At 48.3% G+C, this 21,171-nt stretch overlaps 1 protein-coding gene across 5 annotated transcripts in view; it reads right to left on the bottom strand.

Moving 5' to 3' along the window:
• SNX8 (sorting nexin 8) overlaps positions 1 to 21,171 on the bottom strand; it is a 370,575-nt gene that overhangs the window by 96,258 nt on the left and 253,146 nt on the right. For all 5 annotated transcript variants that reach the window (XM_085629225.1, XM_085629228.1, XM_085629224.1 and 2 more), the window contains exon 5: positions 2,541 to 2,621. In XM_085629225.1, the coding sequence (XP_085485351.1) occupies positions 2,541 to 2,621 (81 nt within the window). The remainder of the gene's footprint in view (positions 1 to 2,540; positions 2,622 to 21,171) is intronic.

Genomic DNA, 21,171 nt, shown 5'->3' with positions numbered 1-21,171 from the left:
CAGAACCATTCGCAAAATCTCACGTTACCTCTCAGCTGAAGCCCTTAAACTCATTATCCTAGCACTCATCTTGTCCCGCCTGGATTACGGCAATGCCCTCTACGTCGGCATTCCCGCCTACGAATGCCGCCGCCTGCAGCTCATCCAGAACCAAGCGGCCCGCCTCATCTACAGGCTCCCCAAATCTAGCCACATTACCCCCGTATTAAGGACTCTGCACTGGCTTCCCATCAGGGAACGCTCACTCTTCAAGATAGGCTGCTTGACCTTCATGTCCCTTACTGGCACTGCCCCAGCTTTTATCAGATCTAAAATAAACGCATTTGTCCCCTGCAGAGACCTCCGTTCTTCCACTCAGTTTCTTCTTAAGGTCCCCCGCTTTCGCAAGAAGAAATCTGGTGGCACCAGATTCTCTACCCTTGCACCTCTTCTCTGGAATTCACTCCCCCTCGCGATCCGATCCACCCCCTCCTACTTAGACTTCCGAGCCAAACTCAAAACCCATTTGTTTTCCCTAGCCTACCCCTCTTAAATCTCTCCTTTCTTCCTCCTTCAGGTTTCAGTCTCTGCCTACAGCGCCAAGAAACTGCATGGTCATAGAGCGCTCAATAAATCCTTTTCAACTTTCCAACTTACAGTATTCTCAATATTTCCTATTTTTTGCGTCAAAGTTGCCCCTAGCCCTACCTGGCTGCAATCCAAAGTAATGCAGCAGAGATAACAGGAATTAAAAGGTTTTAGAGCCTTGCTGTTTCCCAAAATGGTGTTAAGTCGAAAGCCTTCTTACAGTCATTGCACTACACAAATTTGACACATTTCTTTAATGAGTTGCTGATGGGACGTACTTTGGTCCCAAATTCAGGGTTAAATCCAGAGTAACACCCGCACAAACCCAAAAGAGATTTCACTCTGGTTTTGCCTATGGGGGGTGGTGCATTAACAATGGCCTACACTAAACCTGGCTTGGAGCGGATACCTTCTTGCGAGATCAAATGACCCAGATATTCTTGTAGCCAGAAATTTGTAGTAAGAATGCAGAGGCAGTAGGTTGCTTCTTGTAAATCTAATGCATCAGGCTACACGGTTGAGTAACAACAATATTCAAAGCACAACATTCTAACATTATATATTCACTAAGTTACAATAAGGTACATTCCAAGGACGGAACCCCAGTACCTCATACAGCACTGCATAAAACAAGCTGTCAGTATTACAGAATTTGAAATTCTCTGATTAAAAATTAAGCTAGTGTCCTCCGTTTGATTAATGAAACCCGTGCAAAAGCATCACACAGAATATATTATAGACGATGGGTTGCCTCAGTTCAATTTAGAAATTTAGACAGCCCCAACCTTTCCATGAATTTTGTTTTTTATATTGGTTGTGAATTAAATAAAAATAGTTCATAGTTTGTGTATTCTTATAGCTTTGGGTAGCATGGAAAAGTCTGAAATGTCACACTTGTAGGAGAGTGATGGTTGGTAGTTGTTTTGGTACCATCACTGGCAGCAATGGCAGGGTCAATGGGTGCTGCAAGCTGCAGTGGCCTCCTGACCAGGGACGTGGCCCTTTTTTCTTTGTTACAAATTAAGTTTTGGGGAAGCAAGGGGGGTGGGCTGGGCAGAGTAAAAGCAGCATATGAGGAGAGCAGCATGGGGGTAGGTAGAGAAGTACATGAGCTAGAAAGCAACTTGGAGAACAGGGGAGGGTAGTTTGGCTAAGGGAAAAGTACACACGAAGGAGGTTGCAACAGAGGGAGATGGCAACATCGAGCATGTGGGTAGGTATTTGATGAGCTTAGGAGGACACAAGGGAGACAGCTTGGAAAACACATGAATGCTCATGGAGTGCTTGAGCATAGAGAAAAAAGTAGTTCTCTAAAAGCGAGCAGCAGAAGGCCAACCAATCAGCGAGATTGTGCAGAGGCTATATACTCCAAGGGAGGGACAAACGGGATGGACAAGCGGGGGAAAGGAAATCCATTAAATAAGAATCAAGTAAGTGACAATGACAGAGCCAATCAATGGTAAGTGATGGGAGGGAAGTAATAAAAATCACAAAAGGGTTTTCCTAAAAAAAGGATGTATTTTCTGATACATTTATTACTCATTTAAAATTACTAATAAGCAATGCATGTTGTATAAGTTTTCCCCATTTGTTTGATCCGTTTTTGCACTGGTGCAAAAATCTTTCTAGGATATGGAATAAAGCAGAATCATTCGATATTACACAGTCATCAAAAATGGTGACAATGTGTTTGACCTGTTTTTGCACGAGTGCTGTGTTTCTGTAAGAGAATGGATAGGGAGGAGGACAACCTAGTGATTGGGTGAAGAGAGGCCATTTTCACTTTTTTAAGCAGGGACATATCATTAAATAAAGTAAAGTATTTTAAATAAGTTTTGGTTACCAAATAAGTGTACTTGTGGTGCCATTAAAAATGTGGTGAAACGAAATTGGTAAACAACGTGAATATCAGGCATTCCGAGATGGAAGATTTAAAAAATCAGCAGATATGTTTGGCAGTAGGAGAGTGGTACCTTGGCTCGGGTGGCAAGCTTACAAGTCATGAATTCATCTCCTACTGCTCGTGCAGATTCCCGCATATTGTTCTGAACTTCCTGTAAAAAGATTAAACCACAATAAATATTTCCATGAATAGCAATTTTGATTGCAGTGCACACACCATGCCTTGCCCCTCCCACATCTCAGTTTACTATTCATTTAAATACTCTTATCTATGGGTTTCCTTTTTTTTAAAAAAAAAAACCTTTATTCAGCATATGATGTTAGTACACAGCATGATGCCTACAACCACTTCTGGCCGGCAGCGTGTAATAGTAGGGAAGAAGCAGAGGTGTACACAGCGTTTCGCTAACAACCCAAAAGGTCCGGCCGCGTCAAAGTATATGTAGGTTTTGCATTTTAATAAAACAAGGGATCTCTATCCCTGAAAACCATAAATACCAACTAACTAAGAACATTACCAACTAGCCTCACGGTGAGAGTGGTTCAAGAATTAAAGAATCGTATCGATTCAGAGAACACCTGGAACATTAGGACTCAGTCTTAAGGGCGTAAGCATTACAGTGGAAAACTCAGCAGCCCGACCGACTCCTCATGCAGCCACATCGAGCACACCAGCACACGCGGTAGGCTGTGCAGCTTCACCAAATCCCATAGTTCACAGCTAGCCTCAATAGGTGTCCGGCCTCTGTGATGTAGTGTGTGCATAGTGTAGCCTCGCCGTCCAGGGGCGTCGGAGACAGCCGCCAGCATCCCCCATCAGCGGTCCGCTCCCCAGGGACTCCCAAGGTCAGTCTCACCCCAGCTGCGTGTAACTTAGTCGTCTATCTGGATGGGGAGGAGGGGGCAGCTTCGCCAGGTAGCAGTGGGGTCAGCAATAAGTAAGTCTTCAGGGGACCCCAAATGTCCCGGGGTCGGGAAGCTGGCGGGAGGAGGTCAGAGTATAAGGCAAGCAGATCCTGCCAAAATATCCTCGTTTCTAGCCAGTCCTTGAACTTAGGTGCCCTCCCTCTGCCCCACCTACAGGCCACCCTCCACTTAGCAAGAAGGAAACAAACAGAGGCGAATTTCCTATGTGGCGCAGGGAGCCTTTCCATATACCCCAGTATGCCAATCAACGGAGACGGTGGCAGCGAAGTATCCAGCATTTTCCCAACTGCCTCAAATATCTGTTCCCAATATTCCTGAAAGGCCGGGCAGCTCCAGGCCAGATGCAGCATATCAGCACCATCTGCCCAACATCTGTCGCATCTGGCGTCCTCTCGCAGCCCAAACCAGCACAGTCGAGCAGGTGTGTAATAGTATCTTTGCAAGAATTTAAAGTGCGTGATATGCAACCTGCTACTAGCAGACACTTTCTCCGTTTGCGTGCAGCAATAGAGCCACTCCCGGTCCGTGATTTCCTGTCCCAGTTTGTGGGACCATTTAGCTCGGGCAGCACTCTGCGTTGTGCTAGTTTCTACATATATAGACCTGTAGAGGATGGACACCGAGTGAGACGCAGTTTTCGCACCAAGTAGTGCGTGCACCTGGGGGAGCATCGGCGGTTCCTGCGGGCAGTCCGGGGTACAGGCCCGCATCCCCTCTCGCAGACGGGCATAAAGGAATGTTTCCATAACAGTTGGGGGAGGTTCTGAACACAACTGCTGGAGGGTAGCAAATTTCCAGTTTTTATATATATCCCCCCAGGTACGAGTTCCCCGCTGTCGCTGGAATTTTTTAAAGACCCCCTCCTGCAGGAGGGTTAGTTGGGGATGGAACGCCAGTGGCATTCGGGGGGAGTAAATCATTGGGGCTTGCATTTTGTGCGCAATCCATCTCCATGCACACACCGTGCAATCTACAGTTGTGGGGTCCCGTTCACGCTGTGTTGTCTGTTGCAAGAGTACCCCCTCTAGCGGGACGGGGTCCACCAGCCAAGGCTCCGTGGCCACGTGAGCTGTATATTTCGGGCCATGAAACCAGTAGTGCGCATAGTGCGCCTGCGCACACATGTAATATAATTCAAAGTTAGGCAGCTCGAGCCCCCCCCACCGCATATGGACTGGCCAGCGTCTCCCACTTAATCCGTGGCTGCTTGCCACCCCAGACAAGGCGCAGAAGTTCTGTCCGCAAGGTAGAGAAGAAAGGTCGGCCCGGGTAGTAGGGGATGTTCAGGAAATAATAAAGAAACTTGGGTAGCACAACCATCTTAACCAGAAAAATCCTGTCAGCAATGAACAATGGCATAGCTATCCACCTTGTTATTGTGTCGCGTAGCGCGTCAATGGCGCGCCCATAGTTCAGTGGTGACATTAACACCCAAGTACCGAACTGTAGACTCGCACCACTCCAATGGGAAGTCAACCACAAAGGGGGTGACAGCCAGAGTAAGAGGAAAAATTTGAGATTTCGACCAATTAATCTGTATACCAGAAAGCCCCCCGAATCGCATGAATTCTCACAAGAGCGGGTTGAGGTGGTGCAGCGGATCCTTCACATATAGGGTGACGTCGTCCGCGTACAGCAAAATCAGGATGGGGCGCAAGAGGCATCTCAGAGCCTTCTCCCGATGATGTTGGCGCACCTTAGCCGTCAGTTGCTCCATCGCCAGGGCAAACAATAGTGGCGATAGTGGGCACCCCTGCCTAGTGCCCCGAGACAGTGGTATTACCTTAGACGTGAGGCCATTGATTTGCACATGGGCCACCGGAGCAGTATAGAGCAATGTGATCCAGGCAGAAAATCCTACCGGGAACCCCATGCAGCGAAGTACTGCATGTAGGTATTCCCATTCTATCGAGTCAAATGCCTTTGTGGAATCTAAAAAAATAGCAGCCAATGGCAATTGCGGGGCCACCTGTTGGATGATTGAAAAAAGGGTGCGTAAATTATGGGACGTGGATCTTCCGGGAATGAAGCCCGCCTGATCTGGTAGAATTAACTTATCCATCAGGAGGTTCAGCCGATTAGCTATCATTTTTGTGAGAGTTTTACTATCCACATTGATGAGGGACAAGGGTCGGTATGAGTCACACTTGTTAGCCAGCTTCCCTGGCTTCAGAATGGACATAATAAGGGCCTCTCTCATCGTGGGTGGCAGTACCTGCGTCTCCAGTGCCTCTGCATACACTTCCTGCAGAATGGGGGCGAGCTGGTCCAGAAATAATTTATAAAAGTCGCTCGGAAGACCATCCGGTTTCGGCGCCTTCCCGGACCGCAATTGAAAGACCGCCTCCCTCAATTCATCACTCGAAAATGGTGCACACAAGAACTCTCTCTGATTGTCTTCCAAGTACCCCAGCGTGATGTCCCCCAAAAAACGCGGGAAATCCGCAGAGTTGGTCCCTTTTGAGCTGTAAAGCTCCACATAAAAATCAGTAAAGGTCTGCAGTATCTGGGCACTATCTTTCTGGCAATTACCCTCTCCATCCACCACCTCAAGTATGTAATTAGCATATCGGGGCAATCTGATGTCCCGCGCCAAGGCTTTCCCAGGTCTGCCTCCCTACCCGTAACGTCGTGCCTGAGCATACTTCCCTCTAAACTTCGCCTCTCTGTCTGCCGTTTCCGTGTATTCAGTCAGTAGCTCTCATCTTTTTTCCGTCCCTCCCCGGTGCCGTTCCGCCAGATATCCGCCTCAAGGTCCTTAAGTTCGCCCTCCAGCAGTCTGAGCCGTCGGCGGATGTCCCTCAACACCCCATAGCTTTTGGCCATGCAGATTCCCCGTATAGTCACTTTAAACGCCTCCCACAGGGTGCCCACATGCTCGACCGATCCCCTATTCCGCTCAAAGAAATCAGCTATAGCCTCTCCCAATTCTGTCTTAAATACCTCATCGAGCAACGCCTCAGGGGCAAGCCTCCAACTCCTGGGAATGGCGTTCAAGTTGGGGATGCCCAGAGTGAGGCACACCGGAGCATGGTCGGACAGTGTACGAGCCAGGTGGTCAACAGCTCGCACCCAAGTGCACATCCCCATGGACCCAAGCCAGTAGTCCAGCCTCGACCAGGATGCATGTATGGACGAGTGAAAGGTCCCTTCCCATCTCTCTGAATGTCTGTATCTCCACAAATCAACTAATCCGCCGCCCTCCAACAGCCCCTTTAATGTTCCCTGGCTGCGCGTATAGTGGTGGGGCAAGTGTGAAGACCGGTCTTTTGTAGGGTCGCATACCGTATTGAAGTCTCCCGCCCATAATATGTGAGTGGCTCCCACTTCCAGTATCTGTCCCCATAGTGCATTTAAGGTGTCAGGGCTATCAGTGTTGGGACCATAATAGCTAATAATAATCACCGAATGTGCACCGAGGGTGCCCCACATCATGCAAAATCTACCCTCTCCGTAACTCCGCACACCTCCACATCTAAAAGGGGTCCCTCTCTTGACCAGAATGGCCGTGCCTCGCGCGTACGTGGAGTAAGCAGAAAATATCCTACTGGATGCCCATTTACTGCCAAAAGTAGGGGGACATCTAGGGTCAGTGTGTGTCTCTTGTAGGGCCGCTATGCTAATGTCGTGTCGGTCAAGGTAAGAGAGGATTTGCCTCCTCTTCCTGGGATCCTGTAGTCCCCTCACATTCCATGACAATAGCTTCACCCTGTCCTGTCGGCTCCCTTCCATGTTCGTAAAGCAGTGTCAGGGGTGAACGTTCGTGTAAGCGTAGAGCACGGTACAATACCCTTCTGAGGTGTGCAGTGTAGTGTAGCTTCAGCTGCCTTCATGTGGCGCTGCGAAGTCCCAGAGGTGCATTGGAATCTAATCATACATTGTTCAGCTCTCTTTCTTCCGTGAGGCTCTTCCGTAACTACCCCTCCCACCCTTCCCTCCCACATCAGCGCCCCAAAGGCACCGGCATCTGAGTACCCTCCCCACTCTCCCCCCAACAATAGCATGAACAAATGATAAAGCAATAAAACAAAACGATAAAAGAGCACTTCAGACTCAAAGCCCTTTCAAGCCTTCAATCTGTAGGTATAGGGGACCTCCCTTAGTGGGGCGCTGGTGTGCCTCTTAAACCCTCGTGTCCCACCGTACAGCGGAACTCTCTGATCCCTCCCCAGCGGAACTGGGATGGAGGAGGGTCAGAGTGGAGGGTGCCCGACCCTATTTGGAAGACCCCTTCAAGCCCAAACCAATCAAACGATCTGAACAGGACTTCTTTAATTGGGACATCGTGAACCTCTCAGCGCAGGGGACCCCAACAAGCAATGATTCAACAACACTCCCCAAACCCGGGGCCAGGTACTCATCTGTTGGTGACAGTGCAGATTCAGGACCTCTTCTTTGTAGGTTGCTACTGCGTGGCTCAATATCCGCGATCTTCACCAACCAGTCCACTCGTTGTCGTCCCTGTACCAGAGTGTTGTCAAGAAATCTCTTCCCTGAGCACCACAATAGTTTACAAACAATACACAATGTTCCTTGTCTTAGCCATCAACGGTTGTGGTGCATAGTGGTCAGTCGTCAGCCACAGGTGATTGGGACCCTGGTCGCACAGCATTGTTTTCGTGTGCTGGGGATGTACGTCGTAGTGTCCTGAGGAACTCCTCCACCTGCTGTGGGTTGGTGCAGATGATCGTGCGGTGTCGGTGTCGTATCCTCAGTTTGGCTGGATATAACAGGGCATATTCGATATTCTCCTTGCGTAATTTCTGCTTCACCTGGACATACTTCCGTCTCGCTTCCTGGACGGCCAGAGTGAAATCCGGGTAAATGGAGAACGGGTTCCCCTCGTATTGCAGCTCCGGAAGGTCCCGCGCCCTCCGCAGAGCTACATCGCGGTCTCGGTAATTTAGCAGTCGTGCCACTATGGGTCTCAGTGGTGCTCCAGCCGGAGGCCGCGGACCCAGCGACCTGTGCGCCCGCTCGACTATCAAGTGCGCTGAGAAGGAGTCCGCTCCCAGAGTGGAGGTAAGCAGCCGCTCCACGTAGTCCTCCATACGGCCCGTGGCTGTAGTCTCCGGAATTCCTATCAGGCGAATGTTATTTCTTCGACTACGTGCTTCCAGGTCCTCACTTTTAGCAGCAATCACCTTCAGCAGCTTGTCCATTTGTGTCATTTGCTTGGCCATGGTAGTGGTGTTGTCCTCCGTGGCAGAGATTCTCTTTTCCGCCTCTTTAATCTGTTCGTCATGTTTGTCCACTTTCGACACCAAAAAATCAAGCCGGGTGTTCATGGTGTCCATTTTCCCTGAGAGGGCGTTTAAACTCTGCTGCATGGCAATGAGCATGGTCTTTAGTTCCTCGCTAGGGGTGGCCTCAGGAGGAGTAGCCAGCATCGGGGCGGGCTCGGCAGTATCCTCAGTAGTGGAGCGTGTAGTCGCTTTCTTCTGCTCAAAAGGAAGCCTGGATTGGCGTGCTTCCACCTTCCCCATGGTGTTAGCCTCCTAAGTATCCTGTGTAGCAAGGCCCCCACCGCCGTCTCCACTGCAGTGAAACGCCCTCCCAGGCACACCAAAGCTCCGTCGCCGGCGCTCTCTGCACTCTTCTGCGTTAGGGTTATAGGTGCTGCCGTTTTCCTCTTTTTGTGTGGGTTTTTTTCCCTTTTTTTATTGTTTGGTTTGTTCTTATTTTATGTGCTTGGGAATACCCTGCACCAGACAGCGCCTCAGTCCTCCTTTTAGCGCCGGACGCCACCTCTTAGGTCGGACCCACTCAGCGTGCAGGCCAGATAGCGCCTCGCGCCTGTCTCACTCGGTTCACCGCTATTGTCCAGATGGGGCCCAGTCGACACGCCGTCCCCCGCCGGCACCGCTCCGAGGCGGCAAGATGAGCGCCTGCCCCGTCGCCTGCTTTCTGTATCTTCAAACGGTTCTCTCAGGCAACAGCAGCTCCACACCAGCACCAGGAGCGATCGGCCCTCTGCAGCCTCACCGAGCCCGCATCTCCTCAGCCCCAGTCACAGCCGCGCAGCGGGGGGGCCCTCCAGGTACCTCGCGCGAGGGGTTCAGGCCCCGGGGCCCTCAGCTGGCCTCAGTTAGCTCCGTCTCTCAGGGCAAGGAAATAGTAGGAGCACCCATCGTCCAGGTATTCCGGCCGCGTCAGGGCGCCGTTCGCAGAACCCACCGCTCCTCTCTTCCTCTGGCCAAGCTGACAGGAGGCGCCTCAGCGTATCGCGTTCAGCCCCAGGCCTGGCACCGCATGGCCGCTCGAGTAGCGGCGGTAGCCGCAGGGCACCACCAGCGGAGGGAGGCATCTCTCTCCCGGGCCGCAATCGAGCCAAATATCTCCGGAGCAGGCCCGCGGATCCGCCTCAAACTTTCAACGAGTCCTCCTTATCTTGATGGGCATACTTTCGCGTACAGTGCAAGTATGGGCGAGGGGTCCTTGGGCAGATAATTGATGGATAAGAGGGTCAGGCAGCCAGAGCCTCATGTCAGCGCGGCCATCTTGGTCCGGCGCCACCTAGCGCCCCCTCTATGGGTTTCCTAAATACTGGAATATATTAAAATATCATGTTCAAGGTTGGGTTTTTTTGTTTGTTTTTTTAAAGCCACAGCTCACCCACTAAGTTTGAACTGACATGCAGATCTAAAGACTAAATGAAAATGTTACTTTCCTTCAAAAACTGTTTTCCAGTATATAGTCAGTCAGTACAACAATATCCTTTATTGTCAGGCGATTAGCTTGGATTTGTTTTTAAAGACTCATTTACACGAAGGTATATTTTTTGGGTAAACTCCAAGATGTTTTCTTATGTATACAAATAACTAGTCGGTGGTGGCAGTCTTCATGGAAATCTTGGTGGGCAGCCTGTCCTCACTAGGGTGACTGAGTAAATAACTCTAGCTCCCTGACGGAGGTGCCCCCTGCAGATTTAGAAATGTACGCTGTGAAGGCATTGTTAATTTTGAAGGATGACATAGTAAACAACTTTTTTTTATTTTCTAAAAGAAAATCCCAAAGCAGGATTTTTTGGGGGTAAAAAACCACAAATTATTGCCCCCTCCCATCCCTCGCTATGGGAGTTTCCTAACATGGTGAAGAGGGCACTGTGCACTTTTCAGTGCCCCTTACTGTCAGGTTTTTCCTGGTAGTGACGGGCAGTGAAAGAAAGCTGTATATCTAGCCATCTAAATTAGGTGGGCAGACTTAAAAGCAAACCTACCAGAGCCCTTAAGTCCCTCGGAGGAGTCTGACCGTGGCGGAGACAGGGTAGACTCCACTGTTATGAAACTATGATCCACTTGAATTTAAAAATCAAGCAGGAAGTCCATAATGTAGGAGGGGGAAGGAACTCCTATGCCTCTCCAACAGAGTTCCATCTTCGCTATCATTTTAATGAGGTCCTTAATCCGCCCTTTGTAGCAGATCTGGCAAGGCATATCTTCATTTTAAGGTATGGGAAAACTCAAGGTACATCAGTATAACTACATATTTAGCACCCTCCATTCCTTTATCTGTATAAAGTTCAGGATAATTCTTTTTATTATTGGGGGGAGGGGGCATTTTCAGGTCCCAGAAACCCCATGCCCAAGAGCCTTATTCTTATGTTAAGGGAAGGAGGAATTTGTCTAATCTCCCCAAGTCTTTACAGGCCCTGGGCACCCTGCGCAACCCCTAAACACACAAATTCTGGACAGACATTTTACATGCTCTGATCGCAATCTCAGTTTTCCTGCTCATAAGAGCAGGGGCAAGAAAACTAATGTCTGCTCCCAGAGAGGTAATCCCTGCCGAACATGGTAACAGTGTTCAAGGGATAGGCTCCTCGGGACACAAAAAGTAAGCCATTCCCTCCCTCCCCAAAACACACAATATGCAGCACCCCCTTCCACCTCAACCCCTGGCCTGCCCCAAGGTGTTGTGCTTTTTTCCATGGGTGGGGACACTCAGGGACCCCCTCTACAGGTCTAGGGGGGTAGAGTATCCCTACTCTACCCCTTATAGCATTGTTTAACCTTTTTTCTAGGACTCAGGAATCATCCTAAGATGGCTGCCGACCAGTAGGTACTTTATAAAAAAAAAAGTTTTGGGGCTCTCGTCAGGAGGCAGCTTGCACCAGTCCATCTCTCCTGCTAGCGCCGCCTAAAACAGAACCAACTACCGAACCATGAAAGTGGGGAAAGGATGTGGCCTAATGGCCAGAGTTGCAGACTTCGGAACTAGGGAACCAGGTTTGAGTCTGGCGTCGGCTCAACATCCTGTGATTCTGGGCAAATCACTCAATCGCCCCGTAAATTAATGTGTCCTTAACTGGTGCTCCTGAAAAGCGCCGGAGTTGATGATTACGTGCCGGTGCTGAGCACCGGAAACCACCAGCTCAAATTAAGCACTGCTGCCGCAGCATCCTTGTTAATGTGGTGGCACCCAATCAGATCTTGTCTAGAGATCTGTCGACTCTGTGGATCCTCCGCCATGTGAAATGTCTATATCGTTTACCCTTTGTTTCTCAAAAACTGCTTAAAAGGATTTACATCAAGTCACAAAATGCACGTTTTCACAACCTAGATCATCCTTTCTGCCAAGTTTGGTGTAAATTTGTTCAGTAGTTTTTGCTGTATTGCTATTTAATTTTCCAATAGAAAAATGAAATGAGAAAATAGGTTTTGGGACCACCCCCCCTTTTCTCTGCACCCGCTTCACTAATCACCCCAAAAGTTTCTGGGAAGAACCTGAGTTGGAAGATCTTTTTCTTCCAAAGTTTTGTGAAGATTTGTCAAAAGGCATCAAAGTTCTACGCAAACCAAAAAATGCTTTATAAATCATAACTACATAGTGGCATCAGCTTCTGTGTAATATTTATTGATAGACATACATAGCTATAGATGTGTTTAGATAGATCTATACATTTATTTGTATGTGTGCAATTGTGACTTTATGGTGTTTTTTGCAATGCTTAAAGAGCAGTTGAGTTGTATTAAATCACTGGACAAATAAAGTGAGACTTTATAAGTGGCTTTTATTACATCTCATTATTTACAAACTGTATGAAAGTGTCCCTTTTTGCATGGCCTGGGTCCCTGCCTATCAGGTTCCCAGGGCTGGTGTTCTTTCCTAAGACTGTACCTTTGTATGCACAATTGGCACATCCCTGTCCACAGGTAAGGCCCTTGTAAAAGGTACCATGGATACCAAGGGCACTGTGACCAAGGAAGGCCTCTTAGGGCTGCAGCACCTATTGTGCCACCCTAGGAGGCCCTGCACCTTAACACACACACACTGCCACTGCAGGCTGCGTGTTTTGTTGCAAAGAAAAGTGAACGGTCAACACGACACACATGCCTGTGTGCCGTGCCTGCAATCCACTGCCTAAATCCTAGGTAAGTCACCCCTCTGGCAGTGTGCATTAGCCCTAAGTTGAGGATACAGAGGCATGAACCCTGTACCCCTACAGTGTCTAAGACCATTCTTAGATATTGTAAGTGTAGTAAAGCCATGAAGAGTATATGGTCTGGGAGTTGGTCACTACAAATTCCACAGCTCCATAATGGCTTTACTAAAAACTGGGAAGTTAGATAGCAAACTTCGCAGCACATTAAACCCACACTGATGCCAGGGTGGGATTTAATGTAAAATGCACTCAGAGGGTATCTTAGAGATGCCCCCTGAAAATCGGCCAGCCATGATGTGTTTCCTGCCTCCACCAGACAGGTTTCTGGACCCCTGAGTAGAGAGCCTCCGCTCTCTGGATCCAGAAACAAAGCCTATCCTGGTCGTTGGCCCCTGCAGTGCTGACCTTAACCCCAGGAGCTTGGCTCCCACAACCAAGTGGCCTGCTAGAAAGGAGTCCCTAACCGAAGGCCCCCTAGCCCCATTGGCTAACGTTGGGCCCATGCACTCTGCACCCGGCCGCCCCAGTGCCGCTGGTGGTGCAACTTGAGTGCCCATCTAGACCATGGGTAACCTTGGTCCTAACCCCCAAAGCTCACCTTTGTGAGTCGAGTACTTACCTCCAAAACCAATAACCATTTTTCTCCCATAAGAACCCATGTTGTAGGATTTTGGGCCTCAAATTGTTCTAAGTGTGGAACTGCTAATTTATGGAGAAAAGTGAACTCAATTGCAAAGTATAAAAAGTGTGTTGTATCTTCCCTTTTTACTCCCACCTTGGTACCTTCCGTCCACCCCCTCCTTTCACCCACCATGGTATCTCCTGGAGCTCTCCTTGGAATGTTGGCATACCGCCTGTCCAGAGAGCGGATGGCCTGAATAAAGAGACAGTTCTTCTTACACTGTGGTGTCTTAACTGATTACAATACTGGCGACGAACCTGTGAGGGGGGCAGGACAGGTCATTTCCCCTTTGCGCTGGCTCTCGAGAAGCGGGGAGAATTACCAGCTGTGCGTTTTCCTGCAGGAGAATCAGTTACATTCTGTTGGTGTCGAGCTCGTTCAACGTCTTGGCGTATGGTGGCTTTTCAAAGTCTCAGTCAGAAATTCAGGACGTACTTCGTTCCCTGTGTTTGGCCACCGTTGTGACGCCGTTGCTGTTGTGCTAAAGCTCATCACCGTTCGAGGGCTCTGATGAACTTTCGCCAGCAGGATCTCTCCTTCCCTGCGTAGTTCTCTCTCAGCAGCTTTCATCTGTGAGACTTCCGTATGCTGACAGCTTCCTGGTCCTGATTTAAGACGCGGCTGTTGACGCCTCCTCACGCCCAGCAGCGGGCGGAGTTCATCGTGGCTGTGCTCCGTTGGGTCCTGGTGCACCTGGCCGGTTCAGTGTTCGGGGAATTACTGGCGTTTCCACGGTAACGAGGTTGCGGATGACGGCTCTCGCCCACCAGCGGGCGGTAGTCACTGCAGCGACCCTTTGTGGGATGTCAGTGCACCCTGATCAAGAATCCTGTTGTTTTTGCTGAGGCACGTTTTTCAGTCGGCTGCCAACAAGTATCCTTTATTCCTGCGGAACGTTTCCTCTCAGCTTGCTGTCAACATAGAGGTTGGTGTTGGGGGCAATTTTCTTCACATTTGGTCCAGCTGGGGGTAGAGTTGCCATGCAGCAGTTGCGCTGTCGCATCCAGGAAAAAACACTTTGCTATTTTTGTTTGACATACCAGGAACTCCCACGTTGAGATATGTCGGTGATTGCCCCATGCCCATAGCGCTATATTGTACTGTGTTTCCTGGAACTTGTGGTGATTTTTTTTTTAAAAAGTAAATCTTCACATGCAAAAGTTCTGCCTGCTTTTGAACCAATTTATTCTAAGTACATACCTTCTTCTTACCTGCCTGCCCTGGACCCTCTGGTGTTCTTCACTCACTTGAGATTAACGCATTTTTGTTTAAACATCATTTACTCGTTCCTCTAGAATGGGTACTCCAGGAATATGTCAACCTCCTTCATTTCTAAATGAATGTGGAGATCCTGATATCCATTGGAAGGAATGGACTAAATTTTTGAGTCTTATTTGATTGCTATGGGTGGAGAAAGGTTTTCTGCTTTACGGAAGCAGCATATTCTCTTACACAATATTGGAGTTCATGGTCGCAAAGTGTACGAGACTCTCCCTGAACCAGAGTTGGATGAGGAAGATGACTTAGATGTGTATGAAATAACTATGTTAAAGTTAGGAAACCACTTTGGTGATAAAATAAATGTGGTTTTAGAACGTCACAAATTTTTCAGTAGGTCTCAAGGGAAAAATGAATCTGTAAAAAACTACATTGCTGACTTGAGAGGTCTTACTCAAAAGTGTGATTTTGGGGATCTTAATGACTCTTTAATACGTGACCAATTGGTGAGATGCACAAGCAATAGTAAGATCCAAGAGAAATTGTTGTCAAAAAATCCATCGCTGGAAGAAGCTATTTCTATAGCTCAGTCTATTGAACACACTGCTAAGTGTATGAAGGAAATAAAAATCTCTGAGGAAGTGGTTGCGGCAGTTCAGGTTGATATTCCCAATATAAATTTTTTCGAAAGTCAGAAGTAAAGGAGAGTCATCCAATAAGTTTCCAAGAGAACATTCTGACCTCAAATGCTATAGATGTGGGAGTAGTAATCACTTAGCCAACAATCCTATATGCACAGCTCGTAATGCTCACTGTAAGAAATGTAACAGAAGAGGACATTTAGCAAGAGTGTGCAGGGACAGCGACAGCAGCCAAGTCAAAGCCATCAATGAACCCAGCGATGAACAGCTTAGATTTGTGTTCCAAGTAAAGAGTTCTTGCGGCAGTAATTCCACGGAATACCCCAAATGCAATATTTTAATCAATAACAAATCTATTGAAATGTTCGCAGACTCCTGCTCTCCATTTACCTTGTTAAATATGGAGGATTACAGGAAAATCAAAGGGGATCCAGGCATGCCTATCACTAAACCTGATATTACACCTCATGGGTATACCAAAGACCCTATCCCGTTGGTGGGGATGGTGGAGACACAAATTATTTTCAAAGGGAGATCCACTGTGGGCAAGGTCTACCTCGTCAGCTCGGGTTCAAACCTTCTAGGGTGGCGACACCAGAGAGAACTTGGTATTATTCTTGACCCCAATAGCAGGGAACAGGTCAAATTGGTTAAAGAAGCTACTGGGGAGACACCCACTTTGTGACGAATTTCCTCACCTCTTCTCTAATGATCTGGTTGTTGAAACACTATCAGCATAAAATAAAAATTAGACAAAGGGGCAAAACCTGTTGTACATAAAACACGCCAAGTTCCTTTACTCTTAAGACAGCCATTGAAGGATGAACTTGGTAAACTCTGCCACTTAGGCGTCATTCATCCTATTGACGCCTCGGAGTGGTTATCTCCCATCGTGATAGCTTCTAAAGCTAATGGGCAAGGTATTCGCCTTTGCATTGATTTACGCAGCCTTAATGAAAACATTTGGATCGAACGTTTCCCCCTTCCTAATAACAATGAAATGCTGAGTACTATGGGTAAGGCTAAGTTTTTTTCTGTCATAGACCTTTCCATGGCCTACTACCAAGTAGATCTCCACCCGGATTCTAGGCCTCTAACAGCATTTTCCACCCCTTTTGGCACATACATGTTCGGAAGGATGCCCTTCGGGCTCGCCTCAGCGGCTGCTGTCTTTCAAAAAATGATGCAAAGGGTACTGGAGGGGATTCCGAACAGCATGTGTTTTCAAGATGACGTTTGGTCTATGGAGCCGATGAAGAGGAACATGACTCCATATTTAGGAAGGTATGTGCTAGGCTGTCGGACGCAGGGTTAACTGTGAAAAAGGAAAAATGTAAGATCAAGGTTACGGAAGTGGATTATCTGGGGCACAATCTTTCTTTTGAAGGGATAAAACCTAAACTCAGCTTAATTCAAGCAGTGGAAAATGCTCCCTTCCCCACGAACAAGGAAGAGCTTAAATCCTTTTTAGGTTTGGTTGAGTATATGGCCAAGTTCATCCCTAGATTCTCTGAAAAATGTGAGTCTTTACGTGAACTGTTAAAGAGGAAAAATGAATTCAAATGGGAAGAGATACACTCTGATTCTGTAACTAACTTAAAAAAGGAAATCATTGGCTCACGTGCTCTTGGGCCTTTTGACCATAGAAAGAGAACCATCTTATGCACTGATGCCTCCAACAAAGGTCTGGGAGCCACCCTGTCTCAAAAAGGGGAGGGGGGAGAAACTATCATTGCCTTTGCCTCCCGTACCTTAAGTCAACCTGAACGGAACTATTCCGTAATTGAAAGGGAAGCATTGGCCTGCTACTGGGCCATTAATCATTTCAAGTTTTTCCTTTGGGGCAGTAAATTTACAGTCCGCACGGACCACAAACCCCTGACGCACATCTTTTCATCCAGGAAAGTACTCTGTGAATCCCCTAGAATAGCTAAATGGGTTTTAGGGCTAGAGAAATTTAACTTTAGAATTGAGTATCTTCCTGGTCAGGATAATGTTCTTGCAGACTATTTATCCAGATCTCCTCTAGCTGTCAACATCGAGGCAGACCCCTTGGATACTCCCATTCTTTCGATCCATCTCCCTTCCTTTTCCAAGGAGGAATGGAATGTTGAAATGGAGAAGGATTCTAAAATGACGGCACTAAAAAATCTAATCATAAATGGTTGGCCTGACAAATGTGGTGATGTTATGGATGGTTTAAAAGATTTCTGGGGGGGAGGAGCCAAGATGGCCGACGGGACGGACGCTTGAGCTCCCGGCTCCGTGGACCGTCTGGCTTCCTTTGTTAATCCTGATCAATTCTCCTGACCTGCGCCGCTCTACCGCCGCGGATTACCGGCACTGAAGTGACTGGCGTTCTCCTGACACCTTGTCGGCGGGTTTGGTAGCAGACTCGGTGTTTGCTTCGACCTCCGGCGCTCCCCCTGGTCCCTGCGTAGATGGCCGCCGCTGGACGCCGAGGGATGTGGACGGGGTGCTGAGCTGGAATACTGCGGGTGGTCGCGGGGGTGAAAACGCTGGCTGTGCGACTGGAGTCGGACCCTTACGTCCGGGTCGGACTCCCCCTCGCGCTGGCAGTGGTGTGGACGACGTTGGAGCCCCCTAATACTAGCTCTCCTCCGCCACCCTGGAGAAAAGCGAGCGGACTCCATTTTGAAGTGTCCTCCTGCGGCGAACGGCCGGTCCTCACAGCAACCGTGGGGCGCTCTCGCCCTGTGCAGTTCCCGAGTGGAGCACGAAGCTTTTCCGGTGTCTACATCCTCGGATCTCCGGTATACATAGTCACTTTTGTCCCGCCACTAATTGCCGGCAGTGGAGATAACAATGGCGCCTGCTCTTCTTGCTGAGACGCCGGCTGACCCTGGACTCGCAGTGTCTGCGCGCCCATGTGCCCCGGAGCTGATTGCCGCATCGGAGGAGCAGCGGGATAGTGCGGGCCGATGCTTGGTACAGAGAGACCCGACCTGTGGGGATGTAGTGGCCGCCCTCGTGGCGTTAAAAGTGGCAATGCAGAGTACTTGCCGGGCGCTGACCCGGAGACTCGATGAGGCACTGTTTGCAACGGGACGTTCCCGGCTGGAGGATCCCCCGCCGCCCATGTTTTCTCCTGGAGGTGAAACAATGTTGCAGAGCGGAGGGACGGTGGCGCGGAGTCCTCCTGGCTACAATGTAACGCGTCAACCCATCGACACGGATACAGTTGTGGGGACACCCTTCACTTTGAACGCTGTGACTCTGCCTACAAACTACCTGTTGAGACCTAGCCTTTCACTTCCCTTGCCAGATGTTACCCTGAATGCACCTATCGCTGGAGCTTCTATGGCATGTTACTGCTGCGTTTGGGACCCTGCGGTACGATACGTCTTCATTGTCCCCTTTCCTCGAGAGCGGCCATCTTGTCTCTTTGTCCTGGCTGAAGGTGACTCGCAGCAATGGACGGGCCTGAACCACATCTGCCGGTCCGGACAGGGGTGATGGCATGCTCGTTGTCGCTTTGGTTGGATCGGCGGACGGGGACCTGGACTGATACACGTTTTGCAATATTGGCTGAGTAGTTTTTAATGACCTGTTTTTGGCTACATGTCGCTGTGATTTCGCCTCCTGTTTCCTTCTTCTGCCGGGGGGAGGACTTGTGAAGTGCTGAAGTGCTGGGTGGTATTGATTCGGGACCACCGGGTTTACGTGGGTCTTTTGATACTGTGCTGTACATGGCGCAGGATGTATGGGCGGCGCGGGAGTCCGGGAGTTCGGCAGTGGGGTGGGCTCCTCCCCGCTTTTCCTTTTCCTGGGAGTAGTAGGGTAGTGCACTCTTCTTTTTCTCCCTGGGTTCAACCGTGATTTTATGGTCCTTTTTCCTTTCTTCTTTCTTTAATTCTACATTTCGGGTTCCTATGGGGCGACAGACACGTAGCTAGGGGGGGGGGGTAGGCCATAGCCTCGGCATGCGTGTAGGGTGGGGGGTCTTCTTCGGTACGTTTTTTGTTTCTATGGGCCTTCTTTTTCTTTTTTCCGTCCTTTTCTTACGTCTTTTTCTAGGGTCAGTGGGGGGACTGGTGTTAGGAGGGTAGCGGCTGGGAGGCACACTTCGCTGCGTATCTATATCCTGGTATTATAGTTTCGTGCCGCCATTTTAGATGTGTTCACTGTTAGTTGACTCTCCTGTTGGCTGTTACCCATTTATCATATGATCGTCTGTTCTGTACACTGATCCGTTCTAGCTTCTGTATCTCCTTACATAAAATTTTTTTTAAATTAACCTTACTGTCTCCTGCCACTCGGTGCACATGGATTTATTGTAACATAGGTCGTATGCTTTTATGTGCTGCCGTGCCACCGAGTGGACGTATACTTTGCTATCCAGCTTCAGAAGTGTCGAGGCCGGCCGGATGGTTGTAGGCCCGTATTTGTCTTGTACACAGTGCTAAATAAAGGTTTAAAAAAAAAAAAAAAAAAAAAAAAAAAAAAAAAAGATTTCTGGGAAGTTAGAAATGAGCTGACCATTTATGAAAACAAAATCTACCGCAATACCAAAATTGTTCCACCTGAGGCCCTAAGAGACAGAATAATAGATCTCGCCCACGAGGGCCACTTACTAAAAGTAAAGTGAGGAACAGTTTTTGGTTCCCTAAGATGGATTCAAGAGTAAAATTGAAAGTAAAGGATTGCTATAATTGTGCTAAAAGTGACAAAATTAAGACCTTACATAAAGTTCCTCTATCCCCAGTGGAGGTACCCGTAATTCCTTGGACTAAACTGGCCATGGACATAATTGGCCCGATGGATGCTTTAGGTCCACAGAAAAGGTTCATGTTTGTCCTGGTGGACTACACGTCCCACTGGGTAAATGTCAAATTCACCCCTTCCACTACGACCAAGAACCTCATTGCTTTCTTAGAGTCAGTGTTTTCTTTTGAAGGGATTCCATCTATTTTAGTAACTGACAATGGGGTGCAATTTACATCTGACGAAATGATGTCTTTCCTAAAGAACCTTAACATCAAGCATGAGAAAACTGCTCTTTACTGTCCCAAAGCAAATGGGTTAGTAGAGAGGATGAATCGTATGATTAAGGATCACATTCAACTGGCAATGTCTAATGGGTTCAACGTAGATAATTCCCTGAGAGACTGTTTGTGGGCCTAACACACGGCTCCTAACCTTGTAACTGGCATCTCTCCTTTTGTGGTCTTAAGAGGGAGAGAACCTGGCACCAAGCTGTATCCTCTCTGGCTAGATGGGGGTAAGACTGTTGTCTATGACAGATCAGAAAATCAGATTAAAGTTCAGCAACATCAATCCCGCTACAAAGAATGGTATGACAAGAAACATGGAGTGAAGAATTTAAAACCCAATGTTAATGATCCCGTGTTGATAAAGAAACCCACACGGGTACAGGTGGGACAGAGTATATTTTTCCTTCCACAAAAAATTAAAAACAAGGGGAAAAATGTGGTGGAGTTGGAGGATGGTCATGTTTGGAGCGGGGACAGAGTAGCAATGTAAAGTTCCCCAGTGTTCTATTGTTATCTGTTATGTTGTATCTTCCCTTTTTACTTCCACCTTGGTACCTTCCGTCCACCCCCTCCTTTCACCCACCTTGGTATCTCCTGGAGCTCTCCTTGGAATGTTGGCATACCGCCTGTCCAGAGAGCGGATGGCCTGAATAAAGAGACAGTTCTTCTTACACTGTGGTGTCTTAACTGATTACAATAGTCGTCCTTACCTTGTATGTAGAAATCTTGAAGTGTGGTATCTAGGCATACCACCCCCAGTACTCAAAGTAATCCAAAAGTGATCTAAACGTATTTATTGTATGATACAAACTGCTTTGGAAAGTGATACAAACT

This window comes from Triturus cristatus, chromosome 10 (assembly GCF_964204655.1).
Source record: "Triturus cristatus chromosome 10, aTriCri1.1, whole genome shotgun sequence".
Taxonomy (NCBI): domain Eukaryota; kingdom Metazoa; phylum Chordata; class Amphibia; order Caudata; family Salamandridae; genus Triturus; species Triturus cristatus.
The sequence above is the reverse complement of the archived record's forward strand: the minus strand, read 5'-3'. Positions and strand labels throughout refer to the sequence as shown.